The following is a 23,311-nucleotide window of genomic DNA, read 5'->3' on the forward strand; positions in this document are numbered from 1 at the left end:
TGGAGGGCAGAGGTGGAGCCAGGGGGTACACCGGGGGGCACACAGGGGTGGCAAGAGGGACTGGGGGAGAGACACAGCCTTGAACTTTGCTGCATCCTGAGCCCCGGACCAGGAACATTCTCGAAGCCTGGACATGAGGGGCCAATATAACTCACCATCCCTGCTGAAAACAACAGCCAAATCCTTACTATAAATGAGCAAGGTGCTTCTCTTATACGTTACGTCAACAGCAATATCAGCCAGCAGAAGGCAGTCAGGCGAAACATCAGACTTTTAATGCAAACAGTTTAAAACAAGAAGAACATTAGAAATGGGGATTATGTATTATAGATATTAGCAGTTCACAGTCATGCTGGAAAGGCATAATGAGTAGGGTTCTGCAGGGACCAGTTTGGGATTGGTTCTGTTCAATATCTTCATCAACGATTTAGCTAATGGCACAGAGCGGATGCATGCAAAGTTTGTGGACGACACCACGGTGGGCGGGGTTGCCAGGGCTTTGGAGAATGGGATTATAGTTCAAAATGATCTGGACAACCGGAAGAAGTGGTCTGAGGTAAACAGGATGAAATTCAATGAGGACAAATGCAAAGTGCTCCACTATGGAAGGAACAATCAGTCGCACGCATACAAAATGGGAAGTGAACGCCTAGGAAGGAGCACTGCGGGAAGGGAACTTGAGGTCAGAGTGGACCACGAGCAAAATATGAAACGACGGTGTGATACTATTGCAAACAAAAGTAAACGTGATTCCAGGATGTATTAACAGGAGTGTTGTAAGCAAGACATGAGACTTCATTCTTGCAATCTAGTCTGCGCTGATTAGGCCTCAACCGGCGTATTGTGTCCAGTTCTGGGCACCGCATTTCAGGAAAGATGTGACCCAATTGGAGAAGGTCCAGAGAAGAGCAACAAAAATGACCGAGGGTCTAGCAAATATGACCTATGAGGGACAGTTGAAACCTGTTATCATTCATGTCCACTCTCAGTCTTCTCTTTTCCACACTAAGCGATTCCAGTTCTTTCAAGTCTTTAAAAGGGAGTTACAAGAAGAAGGGAGAAACATTATTCGCCTCAAGCTCTGATGATAGGACAAGAAGCAATGGGTGTAAACTGCAGCTTGGGAGGCAAAAAATTCCTTACTGGCAGCGAGGTTAAACACTGGAATAAACTGCCTAGGAAGGCTCTGGGATCTCCCTCACTGAAAGTTTCTATGAGCAGGTTAGGCAGATACCTGTCAGGGATGGTCTTCAAGATGCTGCCTGGTCCTGCCAGGAGTTCATGGGACTGGACGTGGTGACCTCCTGAGTTTCTTTCCAAATCTGTGATTCTTTCCCATTATATTTCGTTCAAGTACCGAATTAAGACCCCAGACCAGAACACCCAGAACTTGTATACCAGGGGGGCTGATATTTTTTGTTCCAGATTTTTTTACAAATGACCCCTGTATTTACAATGGGCCGAGCCTTCCCGTTTCCTCTGGCTTTGGCCCCACCTCTGAGGATGCTGGCAAGGTGGAGGCGGATGAACGTGGCTGCTTGAACTCATCTCCAATTCTGGGTTACCTTTGATTTCTTTCAAAAATAAATCAGATCCTTAGCGCGGCCCAAACGGGAACTGTTAATGATCAAAGCCCATCTCTTGTGTACTTCCATCCGCCTTTCCGATAATCAGTCAGTCACTGGGTTCACGTTTTCAGACAATTTAACTGGGGACTGTTGAGAAAGCCCCATGGACAAAAGGCTTTCTTAGATGCTGATGTCAGGTACAGCAGTAGTTAATTGTCCAGTCTGAATACACCCCATTCCATAGTGGCTAGAGGTCCGTTGTATTTTGCTCTTGGTGTAACTTGACTTCTTCTCTGAAAAAGAAGAAACAATGGATACATAAGACTTTATTTCCCGCCCCATGGAAGCAATGATCTAGGGCAGTGGTGCCTAATAGGATTTTCCCATTCGGCACTTTCCCTCCCGCGGCAGAGCCAGGCACCTGCCCGCCAACAACTACCAGTATCTTATCCCCCACTGCCAGATGCTATGGCTGGAAACGTGTGCCGGGCACCACCCCCCGCCAAGTGCCGGGCAGAGTGGTTGGAACCTGTGCACCCCCCTCAACTGCCGGGCCTCACGGGCCCTGTGGCTGGAAACTGCTCTGGTCCCGCCGCTGGAGGAGTACAAGCCATACCAGCCACTGCTGCCACGCACTTTCCCCACAATGTGGTGGGGCACGGGCGCCAGGCAGAGGGCGCTCCGTTTACCACTCTGTGAGGTTCCACTTGCCAGGCGTATTGGACACCGTGAATCTAGGGTAACGTACAAAAGTTAGAGCCTGGGAACTCTTTTTAATAAGTGTCTGTCTACACAGCAAAGTTATTTCAGAATAACGGCTGCACAACAGACTGATTATTTTCATAAAATCATACTATCATAGAATGCTGGGACTGGAAGGGACCTCGAGAAGCCATCGGGTCCAGCCCCCTGCCCCAAAGGCAGGACCAAGTACTGTCTAAACTGTCCCTGATAGACATCTATCTAACCTGTTCTTAAATATCTCCAGCGATGGAGATTCCACAACCTCTCTAGGCAACTTATTCCAGTGTTTGACCACCCTGACAGTTAGGAACTTTTTCCTAATGTCCAACCTAAACCTCCCTTGCTGCAGTTTAAGCCCATTGCCTCGGGTTCTAGCCTCAGAGACCAAGAGGAACAAGTTTTCTCCATCTCCTTATGACACCCTTTTAGATACTTGAAAACCACTATCATGTCCCCCCTTAATCTTCTCTTTTCCAAACTAAACAAGCCCAATTCTTTCAGCCTTTCTTCATAGGTCACGTTCTCTAGACCTTTAATCATTCTTGTTGCCCTTTCCTGGACCCTTTCCAATTTCTCCACATCTTTCTTGAACTGCGGTGCCCAGAACTGGACACAATACTCCAGCTGAGGCCTAACCAGCGCAGAGTAGAGCGGGAGAATGACTTCTCGTGTCTTGTTCACAACACACCTGTTAATGCATCCCAGAATCATGTTTGCTTTTTTGCAACAACATCACACTGTTGACTCATTTTTAACTTGTGGTCCACTGTAACCCCTAGATCCCTTTCTGCCGTACTCCTTCCGAGACAGTTGCTTCCCATTCTGTATGTGTGAAACCGATTGTTCCGTCCTAAGTGGAGCACTTTGCATTTCTCTTTATTAAACTTCATCCTGTTTACTTCAGACCATTTCTCCAATTTGTCCAGATCATTTTGAATTTTGACCCTATCTTCCAAAGCTGTTGCAACCCCTCCTAGCTTGGTATCACCTGCAAACTTAATAAGCGTACTGCCTATGCCAATATCTAGATCGTTGATGAAGATATTGAAAAGAATCAGTCCCAATACAGACCCCTGCGGAACCCCACTTGTTTTACCTTTCCAGCACGATTGAGAGCTATTAATAATTACTCTCTGAGTACGGTTATCCAGCCAGTTTTGCACCCACCGTATAACAGCCCCATCGAAGTTGTATGTGCCTAATTTATTGATAAGAATATCATGCCAGATCGTATGAAATGCCTTACTAAAATCTAGGTATACCACATCCACTGCTTCTCCCTTATCCACGAGGCTAGTTATCCTATCAAAGAAAGCTATCAGATTGATTTGTTCTTTGTAAATCCATGCTGGCTGTTCCCTATTAGCTTACCACCTTCCAAGTGTTAGCAGATGATTTTCTTAATTACTTGTTCCATTATCTTTCCCCGTACTGAAGTTAAACTGACCGGTCTGTAGTTTCCTGCATTGTTCTTATTCCCCATTTTATAGATGGGCATTATATTTGCCTTTTTCCAGTCTTCTAGAACCTCTCCTGTCTCCCATGATCTTCCAAAGATGATAGCTAATGGCTCAGATACCTCCTCCATCAGCTCCTTGAGTAGTCCAGGATGCATTTGATCAGGCCCTGGTAACTTGCAGACATCTAACTTGCCTAAGTGATTTTTAACTTGTTCTTTTTTTATTTTATCTTCTAACCCTACCCCTTTCCCACTAGCATTCACTGTGTTGGGCATTCCTTCAGATTCTCAGTGAAGACAGAAACAAAGAAGTCACTGAGCGTCTCTGCCACTTCCAAGCTTCCCGTTACTGTTTCTCCCTCCTCACGAAGCAACGGGCCTACCTTATCCTTGCTCTTGCTCTTGCTTTTAATGTATTTATAAAAAGTCTTCTTGGTTCCCTTTATGCCCATTAGCTAATTTGAGCTCATTTTGCGTCTTTGCCTTTCTAATCTTGCCCCTGCATTCCTCTAGGGCCGTGTCTGCACTAACCAAAAACTTCGAAATGGCCATTTCAAAATTTACTAATGAAACGCTGAAATACATATTCAGTGCTTCATTAGCATGCGGGCGGTGCGGCACTTCGAAATTGACGCGGCTCACCGCCGCGCGGCTTGTCCAGATGGGGGTCCTTTTTGAAAGGACCCCGGCTACCTCAAAGTCCCCTAATTCCCATGAGCAGATAGGAATAAGGGGCCTTCGAAGTAGACGGGGTCCTTTCGCAAAGGAGCCCCGTCTGGACAAGCCGCTTCAATTTCAAAGTGCTGCGGCCACCCGCATGCTAATGAGACGCTGAATGTCTTTCAGCGCTTCACTAGTAAACTTCGAAATGGCCATTTGATTGGCCATTTTGAACTTTTTGGCTAGCGTAGACATTACCTATTTCGGAATAGGCACTATTCCTCTAGGCTGATATTTCAGAATAGGAGCTGCGTAGACAGGAATAGGGACTATTCTGAAATCAGCCATCGTGCATCCAAGGCCTCTAATCTGAAATAGGCTGTATTGTGTCTGCACGATCCATTTCAAAGCCGCTGAGCACTGTTTTGATACACATGTTGGGCATGTAGATGCACTATTTCAAAATAAGCTATTCTGGAAAATCTCTTCCAGAATAGCTGAGTTCGAAATAACGCTGTTGTGCAGACACAGCCTCATGACAGATTATTTTTAAATGGGACAAGTCAGTCTAATGCATTATTCCAAATTTTGGAACAGGAACCCCTTTCACACAGGGCACTTCCGAGTGCAACCCCCCTCCCTTATCGTCCTAGTAACACTATTTTTAATGCCAAGTTTTTAAAAGGAAGCGTTTACCCGCTCTTGCTGCTTTTAAATAGCAACATGTTGTAGCTTTAATTGAATCATCGTAATACACAGAAAAGAGTTTTTAAAAATAGTTACTGTTTAATACTGGGGGAGGGGCTCGCAGAGAAACTTTGTCAACGTCGCAGTTCAGAGCAGACCTAGTGCTCCGCTGCCAGCCTTTCTTCTGCGCTGCTGCTGGGCACCCAGAGACTGGTGGCCACGAGCTGGGCACACCGAGCTGAAGGCAGAGCCACTGCCAGCAGCAGGGCAGAAGGAAGGGTGGCGACACCGTGGAATGCCACCCTTCCTTCTCTGTGACGTTTGCCCTTTGTGCTGGGAGAAGCGGCTATGGGGTGGGGAAGGGCTCAGGCAAATTTGGGGGTGGCTACACCTCCCCCCAGCACCACTCCTGCCTGTTACAAATTTACGTTACAAAGGTAATAGCTCAGTGGCTTGAGCATTGGCCTGCTAAATCCAGGCTTGTGCGTGCAGTCTTTGGGGAGGCCATTTAAGGGTCTGGGGCAAACTCCTACCTACTTAAAATCTCTGTTAGGGATGATGCTTAGTTCTGCCAAGAGGGCAGAGGACTGGACTCGATGACCTCCCAAGGGCCCTTCAAGTTCTGTAAGATGTGTATCACTGTATGTTTTATTATTATTATTGTTATTATTATTACTACTACTACTACCACTACCACCACCACCACTAATAATAATAATAACAATAAATTTCTTTGCTGATCTCGGTGTTCTATCTGGCCTGTCATTTAATGCAGCTCTTCACCTGCTGAACAGTCAAAGACTCTAACGTCTCAGCCGCCGGACTGGCCTGAGAACAAGCTGCACAAACGTCCATTTGGGTACATTTTTTTTAGAGCGCCTTGTGCCGTGAAATGCTACAGCTGCATTCAGCAGGGCCGACAGCCACCGCAGGTCCCAGGGCAAGGGGTGGGGGACAGCTGTGCACTCCCAGAAGGGATGGGGGCCAGAGGCAGCCAGCCCTGAGCACGGCCCAGACCACGGGCCTCCCGCCCTCCGCCGTCAGAGCCACACAGAGCACCAGGAGCAGTGCTCCAGCAGTTATCCACAGGGACATGTGGTGCTGGAGTTGGGGGCCCCTTTGGATTGCTGGGCCCTGGGACAACTGGCCCCATCTGTAGGACATACCTGCTCTCAGCCATTTCCACAGGGGACCTGAAAAGCATAAAAAAAGAGAAGCAGGGAGTGTGACTGCAGGATCAGCCACCCACCCGTGCTCAAGCCAGGCATCAACCCACCTGCCCCCTCATGCTCTTCTGCCTTTCATCCGTGCCCGGTTTCTTTGCGTCCCTCCCATCTTTCTTTCCGTTCTACTCCCCCTAGTGTCAGCTCCCAAAAATGAGAGCTCTGCCAAGCCCTTTGACTCCAGGACGAAAGCCTTGTCAGGCGGCTGTCCAAAAGGAGCTCTCGAGAGTCTTGGCAGGCAGATGTTTCTAAAAAAGAGCTCGGCTAATCGCGTTAAGGGAGGAAAAAAAAGAAAAAGTCGGTGCTGAAGAAACACAGACTTTGCAAGAGCAGAAAAATTCCATGCAAGTCATCAGAGTCCTTAGGAAAAAAAAACGGAGGTCTGGTTCTCTCCTTTAGACTGGTTTAAAGCAGGAGTAAATCTGCGGAAGGCTGGAGAGTTAACCCCTACGGCTTCCCCCCAGGCCCATAGCTTGAGGGTATTCCCTTATTTCTGTCCCATACTGAATGCCTTTTGTCCCATGGTTCAGCTCGCTTTGCCGCCTGCTGGTTTTTGCACACTCTTGATGCTTGCTGGTAGAAAGAACGTGCTGTTTATTTTTGCGCTGGGATCAACTGCGAGAACAGATGTCCCAGTGGAATCATCTCCCCTCCCACAGCTTAAGCCTGGAGCAAGGCCACACATGTCTGACATGGTGGGACGCTCAGCCAGTGTGGTACCCCAGGCCTGGACTCCCGTCTCAACCTGACAAAATTGTGGTGACTCCCTGGGAAGTGGGGCGGGCCAGAGGTTCATCACCAGGGAGGCGAAAGGACTAGGGACCTGGGTGGAGGTGGAGGGGCTTCTGAGACGGCCCAGCGGAAGGACTCCTCTCAGTTCGGGAGGCCAGCAGGTGGGACAGACATGCACCAGCAAGGAGGAGTAAGAAGCAGCAGGCTGCTGGTGCTAAGAAAACTTAGCAGGGTGTTGCTGAAATGCAGTGCGGACAACCTTCGTTACACCAAAGTAGACTGGGATGAGAAGACAATCAGGCCCTTTGTGTCCTTCTCCTACATGCAAGCCAGTGACAGCTCTAGCCAGGAGCGGAAGTGCATCCACACAAATCCAGCCCAGATGTGCACTCCTCCAGGCAGGGCTGCCCAAGGAGAGAGGTGGGCTGGTAGAGAAAGGGGTAGCTTGCCCCAAGCTCTACAATTGACAGCCCCCCCCAGAATGATAGAGGGGTGCTGCAGGATGCTCCCACCATCAGGGGGAAGGGGGTGGAGAGGGAGACACAGAGTCCTAGGTGGGGACAGTGAATTGGGAGACTAAATTTGCCACGGTTGCAAATTCAGGGCCACATTTTTCCACACATTTTGTCCTGGTCCACCGTTTCCAGTGAAATTCACAGAACAAGGGTCCACTCAGCCGGAGCAAGAATATGGCCATAATGCCTTGCATCACCACAGCGCCTTTCAGCCACTGCTTGCTGCATATGCGGGAGCTCAGTCTCGCAGTCCGCCAGGGCGACTTGTGATCTATCACCCGCCTTTTAGAGAGAGGGGCTCAGAACTGATAAGTGACTTGTCGGGTCACCAAAGTCCAGAGCCAACCTGGGGATGAGGCTTCGGAACTTGCATTCAGTTGCACTCGGGTATTGAAGCCCTGAGCCCCACCCTCAGAGCTGCCCCCGCCCCACCCATTTCGCTCACGGCTCTGCCCCCTTCCGGAGACATGGAGCAGGCTCCTGTCCTGATCTTGCCCAGGGACACGGCTAAGTCTAAGGTGCGGGAAGTCCTCATCAGAGACATGCTGTTCGCAGACGATGCTGCTGTAGTGTCTCACACAGAAGACCAGCTTCAAAAACTGCTGGATCAGGTCTCCAAAGCGTGCAAGGACTTTGGGCTTACCATCAGCCTAAAGAAGACAAACGTACTCGGTCAGGATGTTGCTGAATCCTCATCAATCCGCATTGACAACTATACGTTAGAGGTCATCCGCGAGTTCGTTTACCTCGGGTCCACCATCACTGACACCCTGTCGTTGGACACTGAGCTAAATAGGAGGATCGGAAAAGCGGCCACAACTCTGTCCAGACTCAGCAAGAGAGTGTGGAATAACAACAAGCTATACGCTCCCACCAAAATGCAAGTCTACAGAGCCTGCATCCTCACCACCTTCCTTTATGGCAGCGAGACTTGGACCCTGTATGCCCGCCAGGAAAAGAGGCTGAACGTCTTCCACTTGCGCTGCCTCAGGCGCATCCTTGGAATATCATGGAAGGACAGAGTGACCAACACCGCCGTCCTCGAGCAAGCTGGAATCCCAGCCATGCACACCCTCCTCAGGCAGCGTCGGCTCCGCTGGCTTGGCCACGTCCAGAGGATGAATGATGGAAGGATTCCAAAAGACGTCCTGTATGGTGAGCTAGCCTCTGGCAAAAGACCTCCCAGATGCCCCCAGTTGTGCTACAAAGATGTCTGCAAGAGAGACCTCAGAGAGGTAGACATCGAGCTGGACAACTGGGAAGAACTAGCAGACGACCGCAGCAGATGGAGGCAGGGGTTACACGAGGGCCTTCAGAAGGGCGAGATGAGGATCAGACAGCTAGCAGAGGAGAAGCGAGTGCACAGAAAGTACACTGAGGACTTGCCAGACACCCACCACATCTGCAAGAGATGCAGCAAGGACTGTCATTCTCGTGTGGGTCTTCATAGTCACAGTAGACGCTGTAAATGAAGTCCTCAATTGAAACTATAAAGGGCGCGATCCATAGTCTATGCAGACTGAAGGATGCCTACTAATACTAAAAGTACACATGTATGTCATCTCTTGATTGCACTCAAGTGTCCAGAAGTGAAAACAGCTGCGCTTTGACTCAAGTAACTTTTGGGGTGCTTTTTCCCACCTCTGGACATAACGAAAGAACTCTACTCAAAGTCAGCCTGAAGCAATAGGGCATTTTCCTTCTGCTATAGTGGACTCTGCCAAAAGTTATGCGCTTGATTCAAGAATCGCTAGGTAAGATTTGACAGCCTGTCCTAATCAAGACTCCCAACAAGATGACGGCACTATGAATCTGCGGTTTATGAAACATGAGCCGGGATTCAGGTGTGTGCGTTGTCATTGTGAGTATTTTTCATTTTGTGAACGGTTGTTTTCTTTTACTCTTTCGGTGTCTTTTAGAAGCATGCGGTTGGACACGCTTCAGAAAACATTTGGCACATGTATTCTTTCCAGTTTGACACAAACGAGTATTACTGGAGCTGCCATAAAACAATGCAGATAGGAGCCATGGAAGCACCGTGTCTCTGAGATGCATAATTCCTTGTGGGCCTCCCTGCTTGTATGGGGTTGGTCAGAATAATATGTTTCCCACCCATGCAGCATACATCACTCGTGGGGTTGTTCTGTTCCACTGGCTAATGTGGGTGAGTGGCAGAGCTCTGGGCTCTGCTCCTTTGGCTGCTGGGGTTGCACTTGTGGCAGGACCTTACTTGCCTCCCCAAGTGAGAAGAATCCTTATTTCTTCTTATCCTGTTGCACAGCCACATTATATGTCCCTCGTTTATTGATGAGAAGATTATGCAAGATGGTATTAAATGCGTTACTAAAGCCTAGTTATACCACATCTACCACTTCCTCCTTAGCCACAAGACTTGTTATCCTACCAAAGACAGCTGTCAGATTGGTAGCAGGATGGATTTGCCAAGAACAATCACACCAAACCAATCACCTTATTATCTTCCAGATGTTTGCAGATGGATCCCGTAATTATTTGCTCTATTATCTTTCCTGGCACTGAAGTTAAGCTGACTGGTCGCAGTTTCCTGAGTTGTCCTTATATCCCCTTTTTGATGGAGGCACACCATATTTCTCCTTTTCCAGTCTTCTGGAATCTCTCGTATCTTCCATGACTTTTCAGAGATGATAGCTAATGGCTCAGAGACCTCGTCAATCGGCTCCTTGAATATTCCAGGATGCATTTCATCAGGCCCTGGTGATTTGAAGACCTCTACGTTTCTGAAGTAATTTTAACTTGTTCTTTTCCTATTTTAACTTCTGAACCTACCTCCTTTTCTCCAGCATTCACTATGGTAGGCATCCAATCATCACCAACCTTCTTGGTGAGACCCAAACCAAAGACCTTTGAGCATCTCTGCCAATTTCACATTTTTGTTATTGTTTTTTCCCTCTTCATTGAGCAGTGGAACTACCCTGTTCTTGGCCTTTCTCTTAGTTCTACTATATTTGTAGAACATGTTCTTGTTGCCCTTAATGTCTCTAGCTAGACTAAGCACATTTTGTGCCTTTGCCTTTCTAATTTTGCATCCCCCTCTCCATGGAACCTTACCTCCCAGCTCCTTTGCATGGAGCTGTGCTGCAGTAAGGAAGGGATAGCGTACACTGCCCTAGTTAGTGGTATGTTTGGTGTGGGAATCTGGAGGGTTAATCAAGCAGGGGGGATAGCAAAAGCAAGCAGAGGCAAATGCAGGGCTCAAAATAAGCGATCCTTCGGCAAACACTTGACGATGGTTAAGGGACAATGGCGGAGCCCTGGGCTCTGAGGATTCTGGCAAGACCTGCTGCTCTGCGGGGTTTTTAAGAAGTCTGGGGTTAGTTTTATTACCCACCATTGATCACAGACACCACCACTCCCCCAAGGGAAGCGCTGTTGGTGCCACAATTTGGACTTGCGGGCTAACCAGCTGACACAGAGGTACCCAACAAGGGCCCAGTCAAAGAGAGGGCAACTTGAATTAGGAGTAAAGACACAAGGTCTGGCAGTGACTGGGGTGTACCCAGTGAGACTACAGGGTTGCTAGGATGTTAGGGTTGGTCCTGCAGGGAGAGGCTGGACTCAATGACATCCTGAGGTCTCTTCCAGCTCTAGGACTCTCTGAGTCTATTAAGTTAGATGGCGCCTGGGACACGTCTGATGAAAACGATGAGCTTCGTTTGGTTTTCTGCCTTCTTCCAACTTAGACTATTCTGTGTGGGAAAGCCAGTCTGCCCTTGAGAAGGCCAGCCCAGGAGGGATAACGGAAGAACTTTTGAGAGCCATGAACGTTGCATGACACGTGAGGACTGGCCTGGCTCGGGGGACATGGGTTTTCTTCACGTGGGACTCATATGACCGGGGCCAGATTTTTGCAGGCTGGGCACCTGGCAAACAGCACCAGAAAGGGAGAATGCTCTGTGAAAATGGAGAGCTGTCCTCCCTCACGTGCCAGGACCTCAACTGGATGACAGGAGAGAGGGTACGAAGGACACATCCTGGAACGCCGCTCAGATCTCGCACTCACAGAAGGGGTCAGATCAGATCTGGGGAGCGCATCTGAGTAAAACTCAAGGGATTTGCAGATCTTTGTCACACAACAAACACGTTGTGGGTAAAAGTGAGGCGTGCTTCTCGTTGGGTTGCCTGTTGTTCCAGATGGGGCTCCTTAAGAAGCTCAGAGTGGTGAAGCTCTCAGTGACTGGAGGCTGGAGCACTGATTTGGGGTATTCAAATCTGGGCTGTGGAACCCCCCCCCCCGCATCCCCAGGAAAGGGGGTAGACTTGGGCTCTGGGCTGGGAATGTGCCAAAGTCCCACAGCTTGGAACAGAGACCTGGCTCTGGCCAGCCTCAGGGTACTTTGAAACATGTCCGCTGAGACAAGGACAAATAGAGGGGGTAATTAGATTGTGTGTGTGTGTGTTTCAGTGTGTAACCAACCAGGCTCGGGTTCCCCAGAAACGACGCTGTGCCCAGAAGGCGAGTGCTATATTTGGTTTATTGAAAGCGTGACACCAGTGACGGGAGCCCCGGAAACACTGCAGTCACCAGTGGGAGAAAACCCGACGTGTCGGAGCTTCGCTCGGGGGAGAGGCTCTGTAACAGGCCTCCTAACGCTAACTATAAAGCTTAAACTCATTTACATAAGATTGCTTCAAATTGCTTATGTATTACTCTTACTATCTCTTGTGGCCTACTGCCAGCGTAGCCTTGAAGTTTTGGCAAGCGTACTCTGTTTTGCAGCTTTTCACCTCGCACAGACTGGCCTGTTTGGAATTCTCCTGAGGGTTTCGCAGAGGGGTCGCACTGCACTCTCGACCGTTACAATGTCTTCTCGCACCCTACACTCCTCCCTGCGACCCCTTTGTGAATTCTGAGGCTAGCAGGAATCGAGTGAGGTGGTTGATGCTCTTCTGGCAACACAGCGTGCACCTGTGGAACAGACTTGACAACAGCATATGAGACCGATATAGCCGGCGCAGAGGCATAAGAGCCCAAGGAATAGAATTTGCACCAAATAGGCTGCCCAGCCCCCCAGTGAGCCTAACCAGGACCAAAGCCAGTTACTTTCCTAGCTTTGTTGGATGCCCTGAGCCAGGGCTTCCAAACAATTTAAATTGGTCTCCACTGTGTTACTGACATCGGTGATATTGAAACAACACATACCTTCACACTCAGAGCACTTGTGCTCATGTAGCAAAAGGAGATAATTGACAGCCATGCGATTCTGTATCACTCCTTTGCGCACCTCCCCAAGTTCCTGATTGAGGGCTGCAATGAGAATGGCGGTGAGGTTGATACTTTTAGTGAGGGCACAGGCAAGGTGGGTTATAGCATGATAGTCATGGTCCAAGATACTGGAAAAACCTCCAAAAGCGAAGACTAGGGCTGCTGCCTCTTTTTTGGTGGCCAAAGTCAGCCTTGGGTTTCGCTGGGTTCCTACCTGCTGCCACAGACCCCAGGACACCACGTCATCGACGGTTGTTACCTCCAGTTCAAACGTTGGCCCTTGCAGCGGTGCAGGAGGTGGGCGTGTGCCACCACCGCCTCTTTGCAGAGGTCAAACGCTCGTTGGTGCTTCTCTGTCCAGTTCCACAGGGTGGCTTTTTGCATGAGCTCCTGTTACAACGGTGTCTAGGGCAGCTTGAACAGTCGGTTCATCTGGTCCCGAGATCATAACATCATCAATGTAGCGGTAGCAGGCCATCCGGTCGGGGAGGTCCAGATCGGCCAGCACTAACTGATGGCAGATCGTCGGGGTGTGCTTAAAGCCCTGCGGTAACATGGTAAACGTGTACTGCTTTGTTAGCCATGTGAAGGCAAACTGCTCTTGACTGTCGGGATGAATGTCAATACAGAAAAATGCATTGGCCAGGTCTATGACGGCATGCCATGGCAAGGCCGCCACAGTGATGCGCTCCAGGATGGTAACCATGTCCGGGACTACAGCCATAAGCTCCGGGGTCACCTTATTGCGTTCCCGACAGTCCACCGTCATGCTACACGATCCATCCGGCTTCTTCACTGGCCAGATGGGGCTGTTGAAGGCGATCAGTGTGGTGCGAATAATATCCGCCTGTAGCAACGCAGCAATAGTGTCACTAATCTCGTGCTCTCCACCAGGAATGTGGTATTGCTTGACTGACACCGGGGTCGGGGGGTCCGGCAGGTGCACACGGTCCCATTTGGGATGTCCCCGCAGTAGAGGTTCCACAGTTCTGATTACCCGAATGTAGCGGGGCTGCCCAAAGGCAAACAGCCCATACTGCGTATTTACACGCCAGCCACGCAAGACGTCCATTCCAATGATGTATTCACCCAAAGGTGCAGCCGCCACTGTCGCTCGAAAGGGAGGGGCTTTCCCCAGCGTTAGGGTGACCTCCACCGAACAAGCGGTGGTCTCTGCTCCTCCGAGGCCCTGCACGACCACCGCACGACCCGCAGTCTGGGTAGAATGCAGAATGGTCACCTTAGCTTCAGTGTCTAACAGAGCTAACACATGCTGCTCCCCTCCCCGGGGCCACTTTATGGTTAATGGGACAAATGGGCGCCGGTCCCCTGCTACCTGTCGCACGGCCACAGCCCATACCGCAGGGGACCCGCCTCCCCATCACTTCCTAGGGGGAAGGGTCGAGTCGACAGGGGCACTGGGCTGTGTCCTCCCCCCGGGTCCCATACCTTTTTGTGGTGCCTGGGTCTCGCCTGCCCTCTTGGAGGCACCCACATCCTCACTCCGCTGGGTAGGCGGCAGTTGTAACCAACATTTGGACAAGTTTGGTGTTGGTAAACCATTGATCTCCTCACAGGGGACCCCTGCCTTCAGCAAGTCCGTCCACCTGGTTTTCCGGGTCACCCGAGCGTGCCTGTTTTCCTGCCCGGGTGCTCCCGCCTGACCACCTTTTCCTTTTGTGGCGCGGGCCGCTTTAGCGCCTACGACAGTCTCTAATTGCATCAACGTTCCAACCAAGTCACCTGTGTGCCCATCCACCGCCATGACCACAGCCATAAGGGAGGCCTTCACCTCGGGGCGGGGGGGGCAAGGCGTAACAGAGTGGCCTTGATGGATTTTTTGGACCCCTACATCATCTGGTCCCGTCTCTCCCTCGAGATCCACATCCCAAGCCATGCCCAGCTGCCGCAGCGCACTCACCCCTTCTGGGACCGTACGCCAGGGCCTCACCAGTGATTCCAGTTCCCCCGGAGAGGGGTAGACTGCGTCCACCGCCGCAGTCAACCAGCGGTACAGGGACGGTGCTTCCACGGCGTTTCCCTGTGCATCAGTAAAGCCTTGCGAGTTCTGCAGCGCCTGTCGGACCTGTGAATCCTGAGACAACACGCCCACCTGGTGGAGTTCCTCAAGCAGCAGCAACATAGTGTTGCCCGCGTTGTTCCACACACGCACCAGCCAGGCCAAAAGGCCTTCCCCTGGCTCCTGCTTGAAACTCTTCACCATCTCCTGCAACTCACTTGTCTTAAACGTCTGCCAGACCCCAGGCTGCAATTGGCCTCCTTCTAACCTCATCTCCCGAATGGGGCGCGCCTGTCTCAGGACAGTTTCCACAGCTGCCCCGTTCACCTCCTCCTCCTCCTCAGACGAGGAAGAACTCCAAATGTTACTATCCCTGGTCTCAGGGTCCCAAGTGGCTAGCGCAAGGACCGCAAGGACTTGGGCCGTCGACACCGGTTCTTTCCCTAGTTTCGTGCACCGCCGATTCGCCACTCACGCCGCCAATACCTCACAATGATGGGTTAACTCTTGCATCCTTTCGGACTGCTAGGTAACCACCTCCTGCGCTATTGCCCGCTCGTCCACCAAATCGCGACATTCCTGCTCCTTCCCTGCCAGCGCCTTCTGCAAACAGAAGAGCTCGTCATCCAGGGCCCGGAGGGCAGTTAGGAAAAGCCATGCTACCTCTCCCACTGCCCTTTTCTCCGTCCCTGGCCGGTGGCTCAGCCGCGGCCGACACAATGTCCCTTCTACCTGTATCGGCTTCACGCCTGCCGCCTGCCGCCTGCCGCCTCCCAACAGGCCACCATCCGCGCTACCGGCCCCCATCGCTCCGTCGAGGGCCATCCTGGTATGTGCTGCAGGGCCAGCTCTGGCTTCCCTGCCTCCCCGGCTTTCGACCAAAAAGTCATTGTACCTGGAGAGCCCTGCTCGCTGCGCCAATTGTAACCAACCAGGCTCAGGTTCCCCAGAAATGAGGGTGCACCCCGAAGGCAAGTGCTATATTTGGTTTATTGAAAGCGTGACACCAGCGATGGGAGCCTCGGACACGCCGCAGTCACCAGTGGGGGCAAACCCGATGCGTTGGAGCTTCGCTCGGGGGACAGGCTCTGTAACAGGCCTCCTTACGCTAACTAATAAAGCTTACACTCATTTACATAAGATTGCTTAAAATTGCCTATGCATTACTCTTACAATCTCTTGTGGCCTACTGCCAGCATAGCCTTGCAGTTTTGGCAAGCGTACTTTGTTTTGCAGCTTTTCACCTTGCACAGACTGGCCTGTTTGGAATTCTCCTGAGGATTCACAGAGGGGTCGGACTGCACTCTCGACCGTTACAATGTCTTCTCGCACCCTACACAGTGAATATGGCTCTTTTTGTCTCCCTCTAGTTAAAGAAACGTGTGCATCAGAGAAGCCGTATTTCCAACCCAGAGTGTTTTAAAATATCACCCCACCACACAAATTTCATGTGCACCCATATGGAGGTAATGTGCCACAAAGAACAAAATTCATTCTGCTCTGGGGTGGGAAAGTAGTGGCCGGAACACTGGTCGCCACTCCAAAATCTCACACAGATTTCACACCAAAATACAATGGAAAATTCCGTTGGCCTCCAAAGAGGGGACGTGCCCTCTGTGGCAAATAAACTTGCTCGTAAATTGTGAAATGGGAAAGGAGGGTTAAACCCTGCTTCCACTGGCAGTCCCAACACAGCCTGAACTTTGGATTTGCTTCTGATTCTTCTCACTGCTACAGCTGAGGTGGAGGGTGGCCATAAGCCATTTCTAGTTGCTGACTCTTCAGTGGCCTATGTAAAATGACTTGGAGATTTCATTCCACGTCCTTGGGGAAAGGTTTGCCCATTGCAATGGGCGTTACCCTCACAGTGGAAGCAAATTCCTGGCCTCCTGACTAGCTCTGTGTGTAAAATGTCATTCATCACCCGCTCTGTGCCAAAAGAATAAACTCTTTGTTCATGGGTTAATAGAAATGAGCTCGGAGTGCAAGAGAATTCCTCTGTGAGTGTATTTTTGGAATCTAGCTATTCTGAGTGGTCTTCGCTACAAACTTGTTTGCAGTGCGGTATGTGTCAGCCTCTTAAATGGATACAATTTCAATGAATGGTATAGCTGCTGAGGTTTTTAGCCCTCACTTGGGTATAGCTGGAATGTATGCCGACGGGCGTGAATAGTGTGTATAGTATGTTAGTCACGACACGCATTGAGAAAAACCCAGTATCTTTCACAGGGTGCTGGCTACTGGCCAAGAGTCAGAACCGTCATTCTGTGCCAGATTAAATCAAATGCTGGAGGAAGTTTCAACGCCTGGAGAAAACAGATCCCAGCCTGGCATCTTGATCAGCATGGAGGCTGACTGGATTCTGATGGAGAGGAGCATTCTTAGATACATTTTATCTGGGTAGCCCCTTGATCTTGTTCACGTGGGTGATCATCAGGTACTAAGCAGAATGCCGTCGATCCCATTTGTCCTGCAGGTGGTATTTCGTCCCCCCTCTCATATAAGCAAAGTATGCACGTTGCAATAGAATAATTGTATCTGTTGTACAGAAAACGGCAGGCTTTTTGCTGTCGAATTATCTCTGGCATTTCTTTGAAGGAGGGGGGTTGCTTTTCCTTGGAGCTCACTACTGTATTATAGGAAATATTTGCCTGCCAAGGGCTTAAGCAGTCTCGCTATGCTAGGTTATGAGAAACAAGATCCTTGGGGATTTGGTGCATTTCATGTGCCCAGAATGCACAGACAAATATGCTGCACTCCACGGGTAGGATGAGGCTAGAATTTAGCTCCTCCCATTCGAAAAGCATAGTCCTCTACTTTTGGCCTACAGGACAAAGAATCCCCATTAGCTCTTACAGTGCAGGGAGTAAGACACACAACTGAGCAGTTCTGATTCCTTCCAGTAGTGGGGATACAATACATTCTCAGATCGATTCCACACGCTCATGTGCTCGTCCAAGGAATGATAAACATGCTGCAAAGCCATAACTCACAAGAGCAAGCTATATCTCCCCAGACTTACTGGTAATGCCACAAGGCCAAGCGAAGTTAGCAGATAACTTGGAAGAAATAAGATTGAGAAACAGTGAACAACATTCAGGGGCTACTCCTGGTAGCAGAAGAAAAAAAAACCACCGGCTTGGAGGTTGGACCATGCAGCTGCCAAAGACCTTCCCTCCTCCCTCCAACATCCCAATGACTTTGCACTGCCTTTAAAATACGATCTCTTACTGAGTGATTTACACGGGTGATCGATGATTGGTACAATGAGCCGTAGCGGGATCACTCAGGACCTGTTGAGGCAACACATTTCTGTTGGCTAGTGCAAAATTTTTAAAATGTATATTTTCTTGCTTACTAACTCTTCAGTCTTTCTAGCCTTCTCCTGGCCCTCGTCTGTCTCTCTGTCCAAATAAATCTGTCTGCTGTGCTCTGTAGTTAACTCAAAATACTGCCAACATTAAATGTGCCCAGGCATTTTTATTAATACATTAAACTTGCTTGATATTTTTGGCAGAATGATTTACCACGCTTACACCGAGATGGCGTTTGAAACTGACATGAGCTATTAATTTTTTTTTAAAAAAATGACACCTAATAATTGTCAGTTGACACCTAACTAACTGTTTCCTTAACTGACAGCATAATGCTGAAAACCTTCAGTGAATAGCCTATCGTGTTCACAGGCGTCTCATTCTGAACTGATTGCTTAGAAGCATAATGATACCTACCTGTATAAATAAAGCAGGAAATGCTGTTAATTACTTCCTAATGAACTGCCAATGTGATTTTGGGCTGCAAACACTTTCAGGCATGTAAGGAGATAATCTCTCTCACTGTTCATCTAGACCAGACCTTCTGTACCCGGGATGTGATGTTTGATTCAAGAAACTATTCTGATTCTCCACGCCATTCCTCTGCAGAAGTGGGTTTTACTCGTGAAATTTCATGAGCTAATACATCTATTAGTCTTTAAGGTGCTACAGGACTGCTTGTTATTAGGGGCTACGTCTACACTAGCACACTACGTCAAAGTAGCCTATTTCGAAGTAAGAACGTCGAAATAGGCTACTTTGATGCGTATCCTCTACACGTCCTCCAGGGCTGGTGCTGTCGACGTTCAATGTCGAAGTAGCGATGGGGAACGTTGAAAGGAGCCTCCCCAGAAGGAAATGCGGAGCATCCACACGCACAAGCGCTCCCCGTCGAAATAAGGGGCCAGCAAAGCCCCAAGCCAGTCCCTTAAAGGGCCCCTCCCAGACACACTTGGCCTGCACAGCCCGAGATCCACAGAGCCGACAACCGGTTGCAGACCCCGTGCACGCAGCATGGGCCCCCAGCTGCAGCAGCAGCAGCAGCCAGAAGCCCTGGGCTAAGGGCTGCTGCACACGGCGACCATAGAGCCCTGCAGGGGATGGACAGAGCGTCTCTCAACCCCTCAGCTGACAGCCGCCATGGAGGATCCCGCTATTTCAACGTCGTGGGACACGAATCGTCTACATACGCCCTACTTTGACGTTGAACATCGAAGTAGGGCGCTATTCCCATCTTCGGATAGGAATCGTGATTTCGACATCTCGCCACCTAATGTCGATTTCAACATCGAAATAGCTCACAGCGCGTGTAGACGCGACGCTTACTATTTCGACGTTGTGCCAACTATTTCGAAGTAGCCGGCTAGTGTACACGCACCCAGTGTGAACAGATTCCCAAACCCGAGGCTGTACCGTAATGATTTTATAAGATGCTGGCCCAGGAGATGTCTGAATGGTGTTGCAAATAAAATGCCTACACTGCCAAGCATCAGGAAGGAGCCGCCCTCCCCTTTATCTCCTATGGCTACATTAGGTCCTAGATATTGTGGATACCATAAAGACCTAATCCCCACCATCCACACAGGCTATTGGGGAGGGGTCAGTTTTGCAGGCTACCACATGTGCCACTCCTCCTCTCATGGTGAGTTCCCAGTCTGGGGGACTCCCTGGTTAAAAATTGGGAGGAAGATAACACGGAAGACCTGATGGAATGTGGCAAACTAAATATAGCTTCCATTTACTAGTGCAGCACCCCACTAACTTCTCCACTACCCCATCACAAAACACCAAACGTGACAACATTTCAAATTGGTCACTTGTCTACCTGTGCTGCCTGAAATGCCAGAACTCCTCCAATTAGGCAGGACACTGTACTATTTCCCCAGCCTGGTGGCCAGGCCACACGAGAGATTAATAACCCATCAAAGAGCTCATTCACTGTAGCTGTAATGACGCGAAACTACACCAATGGGTCGGCGATATACTGCTCACCCCATAAGAAAATAGAGCAATCAGAAAAAGAAATGACCTTGGACCTCTCTTTGTGTCTCATTCAATGTCAACTTTATCCACCTCTGAATCATTGTTGGGGATATTGGTCACTCCAGAGACCTCACAAGACCTCTATTTCCATATGGGTTGGGGACATGTCCCAGGGTTCCAAGCTTCTGGGGTGGTGTCAAAGCCAGAATTAACTTGGTCCTAGAGACTTTATGACAAAGTCCAGCACACTGGGTCATACTCCTAGCAAACGGAGCCTAACACCCTCCAGCAGGAAATGGCCACACGGTGCTTTGCTGGTTGTAAGACATCCCATTGTGGTCCATCCTCCCGAGAGCTGGCCTAATGGCCTGGCACAGACAGCTGCAAAGGAAGGGATCATAGACAGATGAACCACAAGGCCCAGAATAGACTGAATCTCTTTGGGGCAGTTTCCTAGAACTGGTTGACCAAAGAGCTCTGCATGTGGGCAGCACGAAAAGCAGGAGATCAACCCAGACTCTCCCTGCCCATCCATTCTTCTCTTAGGCTGGCACTGGAAGGTGTCATTTCTGGCTTGAGGAGACATACTTCTGCTAGCCGTGGTTGACCTAGCATGATAAAAATAGACACGTAGCACTGGCAAGAGAGAGTCCGATTCCAACTGAAAGGCTAGGCACATGCTCAGCTAGCTGTCTCCCCATTTTTCCCTCTCCACCTGGCATTCACACAGCCGCCCTTGAGCTGTAAACCACACCACGCCTTCCAGTTCCAGCACAGACGTGCCCTTCCTCTCCCTTGGTCCTCTTCCCCGTTGACTTTGAGTTACTTCATTTTGTTGGTTGGTTTTGATACGGGCACAGGGCGTGCGACAGTGACCATGTGGGAACCCACTTCTTGTGGGCTTTGCCCTCTTCGGGGGCACACTTAGAGCTTTTCTCTTTCCTGATTATAGACCAAAAGAAACTTTTCCTGACCGTGAGCTCTCAGGCTCGGGAACAGCCTGGTGCTGGAGGACACAGGAGAGCCACCACTTGGGCGCGCTGGCAAGTGACCAAGTTCCCTTGATTCCCATTGAAGGCAACGGAAGTGAAGGGAGATCAACACCTCACCGGACCAGATACATAACACTGCCCTGCAGCAGCTAACTACTAAAAAACACCACTGGGGCTGGGTTGACACCAAATCAGGGAGCTCCACATCGCAGAGAATCAAGTCTTTGCCTTGCATGATTTTCTTGTCCTGCCCAGTTTTAATTGTCCCCAGCACTGGAGCTGCCACAATTTGTCTTGAGAACCTTCTCTGCAGCCTCGTAGTTCTGCCAGGTGAGACTCTATTTGTCTCCCGTGGGCTGAGACTGAAATATTTTGCTCTCAGTTCTATTGTTGGATCTTGTGTGGGGGGGCATTGTGATGATAGGTGGCCTGTGGTAGACGGGAGATCAGACTGGGTGAGCTGTGGTTCCCTTCTGGCCTTCAGCTCTATGACTCATTTTTTTTAGGAACATTGGACCGGTGTGGCTGGATCAGACCAAGGGTAGGTCACAACTGTCGCTCTGCCTCTGACAACGGTTCCACTAAACAAGGACATTCCCCCGGGAAACTAGATCATATTATGCAACAGGTGAACAAATTAACTCCAGAGAATCTGCTTCAATATGGAAATAAACTACCCTTTGACCGCATACCCCCAGTTGTCACCTATCCCCCTCAACCAGGAAACTATATGGGGAATCATCAAAACTTCTGCCAAGACTCAATGAGGACCACGTCCAGAGAGAAATCTCTCCCAAGCCCCCTCGCAGGGCAGTCAAACAATCTCCTCATCCTGCCCAGCTCATCTGAGGGAAGCTTACCATAGACCAGGACACGTGAACTATAGGGTACTGGAGCCTACCAGAACAAGATGCGAAACCTGCAGACATATGTCTGCTGCTGCAATGATGAAAACATCCCCCAACAAGCCTTTCAAATCCTACACTTGCCTATCACAACATTGGCGTAACTCATTCTATACACTAAATGCCCCAGCAAACAACTATGTGAGTGAAATCAGATAACGGCCGTGCGCTTGAATTAATTCACGCGAGGTGTTTTTATATGTTGTCTGTCCCCCGTGGGTGAATACATCTCACACGGAGATTCACTCCACAGCCGATCTCTCATTTCTCATCCCCAAAGGAAAATGGCCCAACATCTTCACAAGATGAGCCTGAGACCATCAATTCACGACTCTGCTGGACACTCAAAACTATGGGCTTATCAGAGCGTTATGTCTTATCACAACTGGTAACAAGCCCTGATGCATGCAGGATTTAATTGTTCACATCATTGCAAGTGGTCTCCTCCAATATGCGCAGACCCCTTTGGCTTACCCGTCCAGCCCGCTTGTGACATACTGATTACCTTCTTCAGACCTGAGGAGGAGCTCTGTGAACTTCGAAAGCTTATTGCTTCCACTATCAGAAGTCGGTCCGATAAAAGACATTACCTCCCCTACCTTGTCTTTCTCAATTGTTCCCGTAGCGGTCAGGCACCCTATCCATTCAGATGCTCACGTAATTGCCATTAGACATAGAGTGGCATTTTTAGGTGGCTAAGGAGAGCTGGCCAGAAAATTGGCTGTGGCCAAATGTCATTGCAATGAATCAAAATGATTCACAGAACAGTGTCAATGTTGCCAAAATTTTGTTCCCCCCTTTTTTCCCATTTCTACATTTTCAAAGCAAAACATTTTTAGATTTACTTTCAGGTGTTTGGCTTGAATTTTTGTAGTTCATATTATATATTATGGTGCAAAGCATTTTGGAAAAATCAGCCTCTAGATGATCTGCTTCAGATTTTTCTTGAGAATTCTGAAATCTCAAGAGTTTTGTTCCTCATGCGACGGAAAACAAATTTTGAAAATCTCAGCCAAACAGAAGTTCCATCCGCTGCACAACTATCGGAAATATCTTTGCACATTTCCCCCTTCGGGTATGTCTACACGGCAGCCTTATTTGGTGATCAGAGCTATTTCAGAATAGCTTATTTTGAAATAACGCTGCTACACACAAAATGCATTTCAGAATAGCACTTAGCTATTTTGAAGTGCAGCAGCTACACACATAAAGCCTCTTTTGATAGAGCCACTGGGTGCGCTCTGGCTTAGTTCAAAATGGGCTCGAG

General features: G+C 49.5%; 1 protein-coding gene across 2 annotated transcripts in view; it reads right to left on the reverse strand.

The window, feature by feature from the left end:
- Positions 1 to 261: 261 nt before the first annotated feature.
- Positions 262 to 23,311, reverse strand: part of TMEM273 (transmembrane protein 273) — a 35,551-nt gene continuing 12,501 nt past the window's right edge. Inside the window, exons 5-6 of one of the 2 annotated variants that reach the window (XM_074999492.1) lie at positions 6,285 to 6,311; positions 262 to 1,861 (exon numbers count right to left, since the gene is read on the reverse strand). In XM_074999492.1, coding sequence (XP_074855593.1) covers positions 1,816 to 1,861; positions 6,285 to 6,311 — 73 coding nt within the window. In that variant the 3' untranslated portion in view covers positions 262 to 1,815. The remainder of the gene's footprint in view (positions 1,862 to 6,284; positions 6,312 to 23,311) is intronic. The other variant, XM_074999493.1, reaches the window with a different exon arrangement.

This window comes from Carettochelys insculpta, chromosome 7 (assembly GCF_033958435.1).
Source record: "Carettochelys insculpta isolate YL-2023 chromosome 7, ASM3395843v1, whole genome shotgun sequence".
Taxonomy (NCBI): domain Eukaryota; kingdom Metazoa; phylum Chordata; order Testudines; family Carettochelyidae; genus Carettochelys; species Carettochelys insculpta.